The 13,434-nt window shown below is 42.3% G+C and overlaps 1 protein-coding gene across 10 annotated transcripts in view; it reads left to right on the forward strand.

Moving 5' to 3' along the window:
• The window catches only part of NRXN2 (neurexin 2), a 2,155,080-nt gene that overhangs the window by 2,004,721 nt on the left and 136,925 nt on the right, over positions 1-13,434 (forward strand). For all 10 annotated transcript variants that reach the window (XM_078660761.1, XM_078660766.1, XM_078660765.1 and 7 more), the window contains one exon: positions 9,928-10,099. In XM_078660761.1, the coding sequence (XP_078516887.1) occupies positions 9,928-10,099 (172 nt within the window). The remainder of the gene's footprint in view (positions 1-9,927; positions 10,100-13,434) is intronic.

The following is a 13,434-nucleotide window of genomic DNA, read 5'->3' on the forward strand; positions in this document are numbered from 1 at the left end:
TACCAATTCCTGCCCACCTTTTACTGCCCCCTTCAGGAAGGAGGGGGAACACGCTGCTCTTGGAACCAGTAAAATACTTGGCGGGCTTTCTCCTCTGGCATCTCCTTGTCAATTCGCTTCCACCGTATCCTTCCCCTAACCTCTGCACTTTGGTCACTTCTATCCCTTTTTCCTGACAATAAATTACAGAGATGGTGCTAAATTTATATGATCACAGTTTTATTAAAACCTTTGTCCAGTCGCAGGCGAAATTATGCTTGGGACATGAGTTTACCATGATTTCTCATCATAACATTCGCCTGATTCATCCCTTAGGCTCTACACCATTCCGAGTGCTTGCAGGATTCTAGGCTCCACTTGCTGCCTTGGCTACCGTCTTATGGTTGGCCTAGGCTGGACCTAGGCTGCAATTTCCATGACTGCGCTGCGCTGCGCCACCCTGAATGTCCTCACTATTTCCCTCGGGTTTCCCTGATGTTCAACATCCCAAGGCCCACAGATGAAGGATGGGTCCATTATCCCGCTGTCCTTGCAACTATTGTCCATTGTCTTGTAATCGGAGGACCATCGTTCTTTCCACCACACCACTAGGATACTCATAATCCTTTCCGACTCCAACCTCCAGTACGCTCTTACCACCTCCTGTTTGCAGCCCACTAGCTTCAATACCTCTGTGATGTTTAGGATAAACATTCCTATGCCATCACCCTCAGGATGTACTCATCTATTGAGTAGTGTTCTGGCATCCTCAGATTTATGAAGCCATATCTCACCATTTTGAAACCTCAGCTTTTTCAAAAATATGTGCATTTCGGTGTTTTTATCTTCCACCCGATCTTTCTACTGGGCTAATACTCTCCACGCCCCTCCATTCGAACGCTAGCTGTATTTTGTGGTCTTTCCAGTGATCCAGTGTTTCAGGTACTAACAAATTTCTCACCTGGACCCAATTCATTACCCTACAGCCCCTTCCACGCTGGGTGAGTTTAAACTAAACGTACAAATTGGTTCATCATTGTTTATCCTTTTTCTTTGGCGATGAAATGTTTATAAGTTAATCAGCGTTTGGCAAAATAATATTAGAATCACTAAATCACCATGGAATATACTTTTGTACCACTAAATCAATAGTCTTAATAATGACAAACTCATTTGTGGGGTAAAATGCTTTATCTAAAATAATGCGTAACGCATATCAGGTACAATGCAGCTCGAATCGTAGATCACCACACAAGAGAAACATTAGCAAATAAACAACAATTGTACTTCTCAAATGCCAGCGCAATGAGTGAGTGGATAGGCATAGAGACAAAAGGATAAACACATTTGCAAATAAAGTTATGCAAATTCAGAATATCATACTAACCGATCTTACAAGATTCAAGGAAATCTGAAAAGCTACCCTCTGGCCATGAGAGTGAGCAAGGCCCCCTCAAGAAGAGTTAAGGAGCAAAGTCAAAGAGTCAGGTTCAGCAGCAGCCAGCTCATAGAATTAGGAAATAGCGTCACAGCCCTCTCCTCTTGCAAAGTAGGAAATTGCGCTCTAAAAATCCCACCCACTTTCTACAACTAATTATACCCTAAATTCCCTAAAAGTCCAACCCTCATTGTGTCATCTCACATGATTTTGTACATTGCGATTGGTCCGAACAAGGGGTGTTCAATCACACCACTCTCAATGTCCCTAACTTCATAATGTCCAATTGTTCCATCTTCGCACACTGTAATCACTTCCAGCATAGGAAACTCTAGTATCAGCTTCCGTGTTTATATGTCTCTCAATCTCACTCATGTAACATTTTATTATTATAAATGTCCTCATGCTCCGCTCAGCAAGGAAGTTCCACTTCTTTTTTTATCACTTCCTTCTCTGCACAAACTTGGCCATCATCAGGAATTTGCAAATGACAGATCGCTGTGTTCATTTTCTCCTTTCTACACTTCCAATATTCTAAAATGTTTCTCTGGCCTTTTCTGCAGGGCAGAAAGTACACTTCTAAAGAAAACAAATACAAGTGTTATTTATAATTTTTATAAAACTCCACTACTAAACACTCTTTGAATGCTTTTCATTTGCATCTTTTTTATTGCGCGCTGCTTATTATTTTGTAGTTGTTAGTGAAAAAGAAACTCTCGACTTTTAGCTTTTTTTCTACATTAGTCGTGTACATTTGCGGCCTACTCTACCACCCCCAGCACGCACTTGCACAGTTTTTGTCTCGCTCCCCTTTAGTCTTGCTCAGTTAGTTTTACACATCTTTTGGTTAGTATTTAGACACTCTGAGGAGTATAATCCGACCAGGTTTCATTTTACGAAAGCCCTGCTTCATCACCAGAATCCTAGCTATTGTGATAAGGTCCCTAGTTATGGCTTCCAGGATACTTTTTCTTTCCATGGCCATCAAGCTGTTGCCCCCGAGGTGGATCACTGTTGCGTCGTAGGAGAGCTGTGCCATAATAAGGTTTTTTATTTCTGATATGAGCTGTGTCCACCTGATTCCTGGGTACCCGGATCATTTCACCTCTGTTTTTCCCATTCATACTCCCCATATTAATTCCTTCTACTGTTGGACTCATGAGATGTAAGTGTCCCATGCCACTTTCTGGGGATCCTTCCCCCCGTACTCTGTAGCAACAAGGTAGGGTTTTTATAAACTTATTTTCTCTAATGTATAATCCCCATCTTCCTATGTTTTTGATCCCTTCTTCATTCAAAAACCACATCCCTTTGCAGTAGTAGCCTCTTAGTTGGTGGAGCGATTTGTCTGGTTAATTCCGATAACGAACGAGACTCCTCCATGCTAACTAGTTACGCGACCCCCAGCAAATGAGAACATAATATGTTTTTATATGTTGGAATAAGAAAAAAGAAATCAAATGAAAGAAAAAATAATTTAAATAAAAAACGAATGCAAAAAAAGTAAGAATATTGTGACGTGTTGTTGCCCTGCAAATCAGAGGTCATACCCTGAGACAATATTTTAAAGGTCATGAGGGAGTTCTGTTGATTACTGTAGCCTCCCCGATCCTGAACGAATGTGTGCCGTACTCCGCTGCTGGAAGATGTGCGTAGTCCATGGGGCCTTCTTCATTATTTGTCTAAACAGGGAAATGCTCAAGTACTATATATTGGGGTGCTTAAACAAGGAGTCCTCATCCCATATCTGTTGGTATTCTCACAGCAGGCGTGATTGGAAGGCCTGAGGGTTCCCTATGCAGTCTATGTTGCTGCAAAAGCACTTGGCTTGTTCGTCTGTCTTTGATTTCCTAAGCCTCAGCAACATGTGTTTTTCGTCTAGCCACACTCTTCTATCATGATGCACGAGTCACCTGCCCAGGTTTTGGAGAGGTGCCATCTCACTGACCCTGTAAGCCCCAAAGAAGGTTGTTGCGAAGGCCGCAAGAAACATGGTTGAATTTTTGCATGAGTGGTAAACCATTTCTAGCCCCCCCGGTAGGGAACCCAGTTTATCATACTCAATGGGCCGCCCGTCCTCTTTCCTTGTGCCTGAATCCTACCACAGCACTACCTTGCAGCCACAGTATAGTGACTCTTTGAGATATCATTGCCTCCCTTGATTATTGTGAAGTGGGTGACTGCTGCTATGTGCACCTGTGCCCTGGTTCTGCTTTTCCCTGTGTTACATGGCATTTAATGAAGCACTCCAGCCCTTTCTGCATCTTGCAAGTTACCTACTACTGTTATTTCTTGAAACCGATTCATGTGGCTCTAATATGTAGCCACTGTCTTTGGTGCCAGGGTGTTACTAATCAGGGCACTTCGGTCAGGTCTACCAGCTTTAATAACTCTTGGGGTACAGGTGTTATCTCCTCATCGCCCACTTTAAGCAAGAAAGAGCACCTGCACTGAGTTACTTTCACCTAGCAGCTGGCACTTCACTCACCATCACAAGAGGCCATTGTACACCATGGACTGTTTACCGCACCATTGTTTGACTTTTACCTTCCCCCCAGCCAGCCCCAGCACTGTACTGCCACAATATGATTTGCATGTCCTAAACTTGTCCACCTGTGCACCACTATCGTTATGGAAAAGAGCTCCAGTGGGACTATATTCCTTGTGAACTCTTGCACCCATCAACTTGTTGGCCACCCCACTGCACACCATGCGCTGCCCGTTATGATGCCAAAACCCAGGCTGCCCCGTGTGTCGGTGTACTGCTCTAGATTCCATGGGGTCCTTCCATATTAGCATTCCATTGAAGCTAGCGAGGAATTCCTCCTACATGTGCTAGTCGATTCAGATTCCCGCACTCAGTCTTGTGCGGTGGTGCTTTGCTCGCACACTTCGCGTCAACCACAGCAGCCATTTTGAGTGATCCACATCTTGAGTGTGTTTCAGGAATGCTGCTGTTAATAAGTCTGAGATAATTTCCTTTCCCCTCAACTGTGTGTGCAGAGAACATAGTATACATTTTTATACACACTGATCTAGAATAACATCTTTCAGCCCCTTAGAAGGAGACTAAACACAAGACCTTAGAAATAGTATCATTGGCAGGGGCTAGACTTCAAGTGTGTGTGTCACTGAGGCAGGAGAGTATTGATGTTGCATGAGGTGCCTGTCTCCCCTAAAGAGAAGCCTGACGGTACACATAAGATGCAAGCTAACATTGACACCAGGCTCAACTAGCCACAAGATGGTGGGGGATGTGCTCCAACTACATCTGATGTTTAAGGATCATATGGCTCTTCATAAAGGAGCCGTCACAGTCCGAGGCAGCGATGCACATGGTTAGTGTTTCAGACCGATAGCTGGAATTAGTATATAGTTTGCAATCACGAGGGAATAGCTACAGATAGTAATCACATTGAGTTAGGACTAAGGCTTTTACAGAATGGTTCCAAATCAGATATCAGAGGCAAGTGTCACACAGTCCAGGAAAGACTGAAAGCAGGAAGGGACTTCCACAGACTTTGCCATTAGACCCAAGGCCAAGGTTGCCAATGAATGTAGGCAGAGGATAGGTCATATCTAAGTTACTTCTTGATCCCCGTCGTTGGCACCGTCTAAATAGAGCTCTTCTCGGCATCCCCTTTAATGATGGAGGATACGATGTCTCGGAGATCACCATGGAAACAACATCCTGCTCTCACCTGATTGCCAGGGCTGTTATTATTAATCCAAAGGTAAATTGTTTACGCTTGATCTCGGAAGTGTTCCTCTCTTCGGGGGGTGTGCAGGACCTACTCCTCCGAAGGGCTTAAGCTGTAATTCCCCGGAGATGAAAAGGAAGCTAGCCTTTTATTCCTTCCTCTCCCACACAGCCGCGATTTTCTGCTTCGTTAGGCAACTTGTGCAGAGATTCTACACCTGTTACCTGAGTTGCTCTTGTTGGCACACTGACGGTGACATGGCCTGAAATAGATATCTTCATAAACCGGCAGTGGGGGGAAAACAAATGTATTTATAGATAAAGAGACCTGATACCACAGCCGACCTTGCAGAAGGGCTTTGGTCGCCCGCTTTTGGCCCTGTGTGCGATCGCCTATCAGGGCCGTACTGGCTGTAGGGGGCACTGGGCATTTCCCCAGTGGGCTGGGGGCTGGTTTTCTGCACGTGGGAGCTGGTTTTGTCACTGGGGGACGGTTTTGCAGCAGTGTTGCAATATCGTCCCCCTGTAACAAAAGAGGGAGCGGTGCTTCTTGCTAGCCCCCCCCTCATGCCCCGCCCCCCTCACAGGGCAGGTCGAGCAGCAATCTGCCAGTGTTTGTTGCTGTTCCCAGTCCAGCCCCTTCGTCAATGTCAAAGACCCGTTGTAAAGAGGCCTAGGAACCTAGCCCTGGCACCCCTGCAGGAGAGATGAAGCATGTCAGAGGGGCGATAGTCCTCCAGAGCATAAATATTGTATGAAAGATAAGTAGATGCTAGGGGGCGATGCGGCATGCTTTACTGTTGAACAGGGTGGAAATGGCTGGAGTCCTGCAAGGGGGTATTTAAATGCAGTGTATGAAGGGCATATTTTCACAAAGCCTCCTCACAAGGTGGAAGACAGACACAATAAACATATTCCAAAAGATGTGGGGCAGATAAGCAGGAGGATTATCCTTCGTGCAAAGGGAGTGTGGGTAAAGCCTTGGGAGAATCAAAACGACAGCGATAGGTTGCAGAATGCCTTCGGATCTTCAGTTGCGGTCCTTTATAAAGGAAAGGGGTGAAGTCTCAGCTGTTGAATTGGTCAGTGTAATGCCCTTGAAAAACAGGATGAGCAAGAGCCCAGCTATTCACAAACAGCACCCTTGAAGATTATGGGCCCCTTTTAGAGTTTAGTGGCAGGATAATCCATCACAAGCGTGGCGGATATCTCCTCTACCATATTACAGGTTCCTTATAACCTAGGGCGCCTGTAATACACCCAATGGCATAACAGTCCTGCTCGGGGGGATGGACATCACTCATGATAAAAAAGAGTAAACAAAGGTTGACACTGGAAGGTGTCCCTCTAAAATGTATATCATACTGTCGATAAGTGCACCCTTTCGGCAGACCTGCAGCTGTAATTTGTCTCATCTTGTGGAGAAGTGTGGCTCAGGGGTTAGAGGCGGCAGACCCGGAAGCTGAGATCGGCCCTGGACCAGGGTTCAATTCCCCGCCTCGACGGGGGTTGGGCTCAATAATTCCACGGACTAGATAATTCTCGCTCCGGTGCCTACTCGACTCACGGGTTCACACTCTGCGACTCTGGGCAATAGCTTGCTTAATCTCCACAACGGCCCCTCGCGGCGGGATGCCTGGCTTTCACCTTGTGGATACCCTGCCGGGGTTATCTCACAGGGGAATACCAGGACGGGTTCCCTAAGCAAGCGCATGGATGCCTGCGATGTGGGCGATTTGCGCTATATAAATACATGTACATTTACATTTACATCTTATAGCTACACATTTTCACATTAGGGCAAGGGCAGAGCAGAAACCCTTTGCACGTTTCTCAGAGGATGAGGTAAAAACTATACACAGAAGTGGTATGATGTTTGGGGGTTTGGGCTAATGAGATTGTTTTGCAGGTAGGCTTTAACTTTAGAGCAGTGAGTGTAGAAGTGTTTTCTTGCTCAGTTCTTTTCATGAGCTAAGGCGGAAATGTTGCTTAGAGCCAAATTGGTTGCCTTGGAGCTCAGAGACCTGGTTTCAAATCCTTGGCACTTGACCAAGCACCGAATCGTTCTGAATTTTCCTTGGGCACTTGACTAACCCTTATACGATTCTAGGTTCTAATCCTTTGGCAGTTTTCCAAACATTATGTCTAATTCTCAGTTTTGGAAATATATTATTAGCTGGTCTACCAAAGACAATCCCATCTCTGTGAAAGCTATCCTACACTCCACCATAGGGTTCAACTCTGGTTTAAATAAATACACCACTTAACCCCGATGCTTAGAAAATTACACTGGTTACCTATAGACAATAAATCAGAATATAAGATCCAATGTTTGGCTTGCAAAGCAACTCACTAAAAGATTCCCATTTACTTGTCTGACCAACTCATCGTTTCTTGATGTCAAAGATGTCTGAGAAGCAAAATCTTGCTATAACTCGTAAGGTTTAAATGCTCACACACGCACACGCACACGTATACACACACATACACATACACACACAACATCCTTTTGGAATTCCCTACCACAGGGCTTAAGAATGCAACCCTTGCCATACAGAAACTTTTATGAGCTCACTTCCTAAAGATATCTAAGGAATAACGGGGTGCCTTCTACTGCAAGTCACACCTTTTTTCAACGCCCCAAATTACAACTGCATAGACACTTTCTTCCGCTAACTATTGTTTAATCTCCAACTCTCATGAGAGGTCTATTCTGGGCAGTATCAAGCAGACCTCTTGCTGACAGTAGCGGTTCTTAACCTGTGGTCCGGGTACCTTTGGGTGTCCCCAAAGCCTACTCAGACAGTCTGCAACTTCATAGAAGATTAAACAACATTAACAGAATAATTAAGTGCAAATTAAAAATTGTAACTTTTAAAATTTTCTGTAAATGTGAAGGAATCTGAAATAGGAGGCTAAAAATTAAGTTGGTATCCTCAGATTGGTTCCGGGGATCAGTACAAATTCATCAAACAGAATATAGTATGAACGATTTGAATTTAGAAAAGATCCAACCTTTCCATAAAAAATTTAATTTAGGGTTGTTTCCGTATTTGTTTATGCATTATATGTCCTTATTTGTGTATTTGTTTGTTGAATGATTTTTTTCTCTGAATTATTGTGTATTGTTTTGTGGTTCAAATCATCAAAATTGCTCAGACCGGGGTCTTCGGATTCCAGTTATGACTCAGTGGAAGTCCCCGGAATCCAATAATGATTCAATGGGCGGGTCCCTGGACTCCAGTAATGATTAAGTGGGAGTCCACAGAAGTCTAAAGTTTAGAAACACTGGCTTACAGTATACATAGAGAGGGTTTTTGGTTCCACTGTTTCAATCATAATTTTTCTTTGACCTCACTCTTTCAGTCTTTGGCTTGGGACATTGTCAAACACTTCTTGGTTCAGCCCAGTGGAGTAGTCATCCCTCACCTAATGCTATTGGCTGGGTATATCCTTCCACCTTCACTCCACTTCTTGCATTGAACTGCATGAGGGACTACTTTGCAGCTATAGTATTAGCTGCTCACTCCTTCGGGCTCCCCGTAATGGGTCTCACTATTATATGATAGCGCGGCATGTGTTAGCACATTAAATCAAGCTATATTGGCTTTTCAATGATTGAGTAGTTACACCTGCTCTTTTGTAAACTGCAATGCCACATTCATCCATTCTGATTTTTGGTATGTAATCATTATCTTTTGCTACTTGTCATAAGTTTATGGTAAAACATATTAGACATTCAGGTTGTCTTGTTCAATGTAAAGCACAATAATGCTTCACAGTTGCTGCAGTACTCTGGAAAGCCAACAAAATAAATAAATAAAAAAACCTCCTTGGGCACTTGGCCAATCATATTAGGCTTCTGGAAATCACTTAATCTCGCACAGTTTAACTGTATGCGTAACTACTGTAAATGTGAGTACTATTAGTAACAAAATGCACAGAGGCGTATGTTTTAATGATCCAGGTACATGTTCCCACCCCACTCCATCCCATCAGATCTTGGTTAACCTTGTATCACCCTCCACAAAACACCACATTTTTTATGAACATCGCCTTGAGAAGCTCTCCTTGAATTAATGGTATCTATAAAGCACTCCGTAGAGCTAGATCTGCACTAGTTTAAAGGTAAAGAAACCCATGGGCGGAGCATTAGGTAAAGGGAAGCTAAAAACTCCAGTATTTGATGGAAGAGCAATGACTCCTGGATATTAAAGAAGGTTTGCTAGAACCGTGGTTGAAGTGGAAGGTCCGATAGGAGGGGATTTAGTCGGGTTAGGTGGAAGCATGTTGGTTAGAAATATTTTGTGGCATTAATTACACAGGCTAGTGTTTGAGTTAAAGGTTTTTGGCAAAATGGATTTGGTAAGTGCGTAGTTCAGAATGGGGCAACCGTGGACATCTGTTTTTCATGGAATGGAAGGAAGGTGAATGTGGCAGGGTTGTCGGAGTTCATCGTTGAAGGATATGTTGGTATCTGGGTTTTTCAATCCTTGGATGTTAAATATATCTGACTGATGGTGATTAGTTTGAAATGAGTCTGAGTACAGATCAATTTTCAACACATTTCCAGAAGCTGTTATCGAAAGTACAGTATGTCACATTTCATTTTCAGTAAAATCAACGTGAACCATTTTGGAAATGTTTCTGATATGTATTTTTATAAATATATAATGCGAATACTGAAAAGTGTTCTTGTAGGTGGGTTTTGCGGATTGGGAAGAAGTGCTCTTCAACTTGCAAACCCTTCATACAGAACATTGTCTGAGGATAATTTCAGAAATTCTCCATCTTTGTACTTTTTCATTAGGACCAAGGTACGATAGGCGTCATCTTCAACGTGGGCACGGACGACATCACAATTGAGGAGACCAACGTCATAGTGAATGATGGCAAATACCATGTGGTGAGATTCACGCGGAGTGGTGGTAATGCAACACTGCAGGTGGACAACTGGCCCGTCAACGAGCGGTACCCTGCAGGTAGGTGCTACACAGAAGCAGGGCCTCAATTCATATAACCCAGACTTCCACCATCCATTGTATTTCAACTAAGCCAGATCATAACATTATTTGCCAATATTTGTGTGTAGACTTTAATCTTTGCATGATTAGGATGATCGGTGAGCCCAAATATAAGTGAGCCATCAATTCCATATGATCTCAACCTACCTAAAAAGCTGAAGGCTTTCTGCTTGCAAGTAGAACATATCTACTCAAGCAAAGCCCTTCTAATGTACATGAATACCACAAGCTTCTCAATTGTTGTCGATACAATGAAATATATCTGAGCTCCTCGCCCGGTTATTAAAAAAAATGAAGGTATGTGTTCCTCTTTAGTTGCCTGAATAAAAGGATTACTGACTTAACCTAGAATTTCTCCAATGTACCCTTTTTACCCATTTAGTGTCTTTAGCACAGGACATCTCCCGGATATCCTTGTAACTTGAAATGTTTTTGCTGCTCGCTTTGGATTTTTGATGGTCTTTTTAAATGATGGGGTATCTCATAGCACCTGTCTGGCATCTCCGAAGAGGGATTTCTCTTTGGTCCTACTCTGATGTCTCTATGTTGGAAAATGTATACGTTCCTTATATCTCTTTTATTGGAGATTGTTTTAGTGTTTAAAGAATGAATGAGCAAGTGAGTGAGTGAGTGAATGAATGAACGACTGGGTGTAGGTGAACAATAGAATCAGAATAGTTGAGTTATACGTTTTTCCTGAAGACACATAACTGGCTCCATTGCATATTGTCATATAGGGGACATCATAATGTCTAGATCCATAGATTCCAAAGAGTCTACCTTTTATGAAACTGTAGTGTGTTTGGAGGGTTTAAAGTCGGTGTTAGTCTTTTGACCAACAGGCACATTCAGAGATGTATGCTGGATTTTGTTGCTGACGTATTTTGTAACTTTAGTATATTGAGGTGGAATAAAATGCTTTAATATGAAAACATTGTAGTAACTTTAGGAATGGAAAGATGGCGAGTACCATGAAGTCCTTCTGATGAAACAGCTTAGAATGGTGTTCTAGACACTCGTAGGTAGGACATTTTGTATTTTTAGCAAATAAAGGAAGTACAAGTTTGCAGAGTGAAATCTGATTTTATTGGTAGCTCCAACCTTTATTGGCAATGGGTATGAAAGAGAGGGAATGTCAGAGTCATGCAAGGTAGTGAGAAGATTTTGCAAGCACAAATCTGACCTGAGAGTGGAGAGGTATTTTTGAGTCACGGATCACCCTAGACTATTGACTATTTACCTACATTTGGAGTGATTGTATTGATACATGCGTGTTGGTACATTAGCTGCCGAAAAACAGTAATTCCAACCATTTTAGTTACTTGAACCTAACTGTCATCCATGCAAGTCATTTCATCTTCCCTAGTATTGATTTTGATGACACGTAAGTAGATCTTGCTCATCCGCACTGGAGTGGTAGAGGAAAGTAATTGTCACCCATGGACATTAAGGTACAGGGTGGAGGAAAATGTTCAGGAGCAAAGAGGGATGTGGCAGTACTTGTAGAACTTCACACATGACCTGATTAAAGTAGTACTAGATGGCCAATTTTATTTTTCGAGAGGAAGGATGTGAATGTGTTGGTGAAAGAACAAAAAGTTAATACAAAGAGGGATTTGATTACAAATTCCTGCCACTACTGAGAGGCACTAATGCAGGTTCAGTTGCCTGTGGATAATTATTCAAGCTATAAGTCATATCTTGCTTTAACAGCATGCCACCACAACAGTTGTTCTAGATGTAGAGGAGGGCTAGTTTGGTTTAGAAAAAGTTGAAGCCAGAATATTGTGATCCAGGAAGACTGTGGATATCAAAGCAAGCTTTGAGTTGGGTAACAAGATTTTCTTCAGTGATGCTGAACGTAATGGAATGGCCATAGATGGGGTAAAGTGTGGTATTCTGAGTAAGGCATGTGACAATGGTTTGTTTGAGGATGCTTGGGACTATTCATTTTTTAAAAGACTGCTTTATGAAGTTAGTTATGAGCAGATTAAGAATATCCATGTCCTCAAATAACATTGGGTGATAAACCATCCCAAGGTATAGTGATTTCACATAAACCTCTGTTAGGGTCTTGCCGTCCCTGTGATGGACATTTATCATTTTTTTTAATTTCCACTTTGATGTCTCTAGGTTAGCTATGTTAGAGCCCTTCCTTGATGTTTCTCTTACAGTATATTGTCCAGTATCTCTATGTGATCTCTAGAATAGAACATTTCACTGTTTTTCTCGCATTTCTCTATGAAGTTAAATTTTTAGGCCTATTGTTTATGTGAATAGGAAGAGATATGTTTTATTTCATCCCATGGAATTCCTCGGTTAAACCTCAAATGTCCATACTGCAGGAGATTTCTTAGTTTTTTCAGGATATCTCCATATTAGTAGATTTTAATGCCCTTTGATAGAAAAACTCTCACTTCCCCTTGGATGTCCCACAATGGTAGATGTCCTAGTTGCCCTTCAACGTCTCTATGATGGGGATTTTCCATTAATTCTTGGTGTCTCTATAAAGGAAATTATTTTGAGAATATCCATAATTTTATTTAAGTAGATTACTTGATTTAAATCTGATATCTTTTGATGAAAAATTACTCCTTGTCCTTCAAATGTCTCTACAATGGTTTTTTCTATAAGATTCTTCCTGATGCCTATTAGAAGGCAGATCTCTAAGATCCTTTTAGAAGTCCCTGAAAGTGCGCCTCCTGGACAACCTGTACTGGGCACACTCTGATACAATTAATCATTGGCTTTCTGAAAGGTCCTCCTTTGGAAGAACTCATTAAATAGATATTTGTGTCCCCCTCACACACTCTTAGGAGATCACTTCATGGGGTGTGTGTACGTTTCTCCTTAGAATAAACTTCTCTTGGTTTACATGTTAAGGTTGTATGCCAGCATATCATATACACGAATATGGGTTGATGTAAATATTGTATCTGTCATATATTGGGTAAAAATTCACTCGAATGGGTGATATTTTCATACACAATATTCCGGACTCCATCATTATAGCAGAGGATATTCTACCATTAATATTCTGGTACCACCCCCAACATAAACCCCCATCCCCTCACGCAAAGCCATGGCCAGTATTTTATCATCATTGTGGATTAATCAAATTCAAGTTATATTGCAGTGGCAACCTTTACTTTAGTCTTTCTACCGAGCTTGCAGCAACCTGTAGTCAGAATTTCTGTCTTCGTAGAAGGAAGCAGCATGGACCAGTTTCGACCTTTTATCCCACACATTACGATTGGAATCACTATTTTGCCACCCCTTCTGCTTTAATGAGG

The sequence above is a fragment of the Lissotriton helveticus genome, chromosome 9, assembly GCF_964261635.1.
Source record: "Lissotriton helveticus chromosome 9, aLisHel1.1, whole genome shotgun sequence".
Classification (NCBI taxonomy): Eukaryota; Metazoa; Chordata; class Amphibia; order Caudata; family Salamandridae; genus Lissotriton; species Lissotriton helveticus.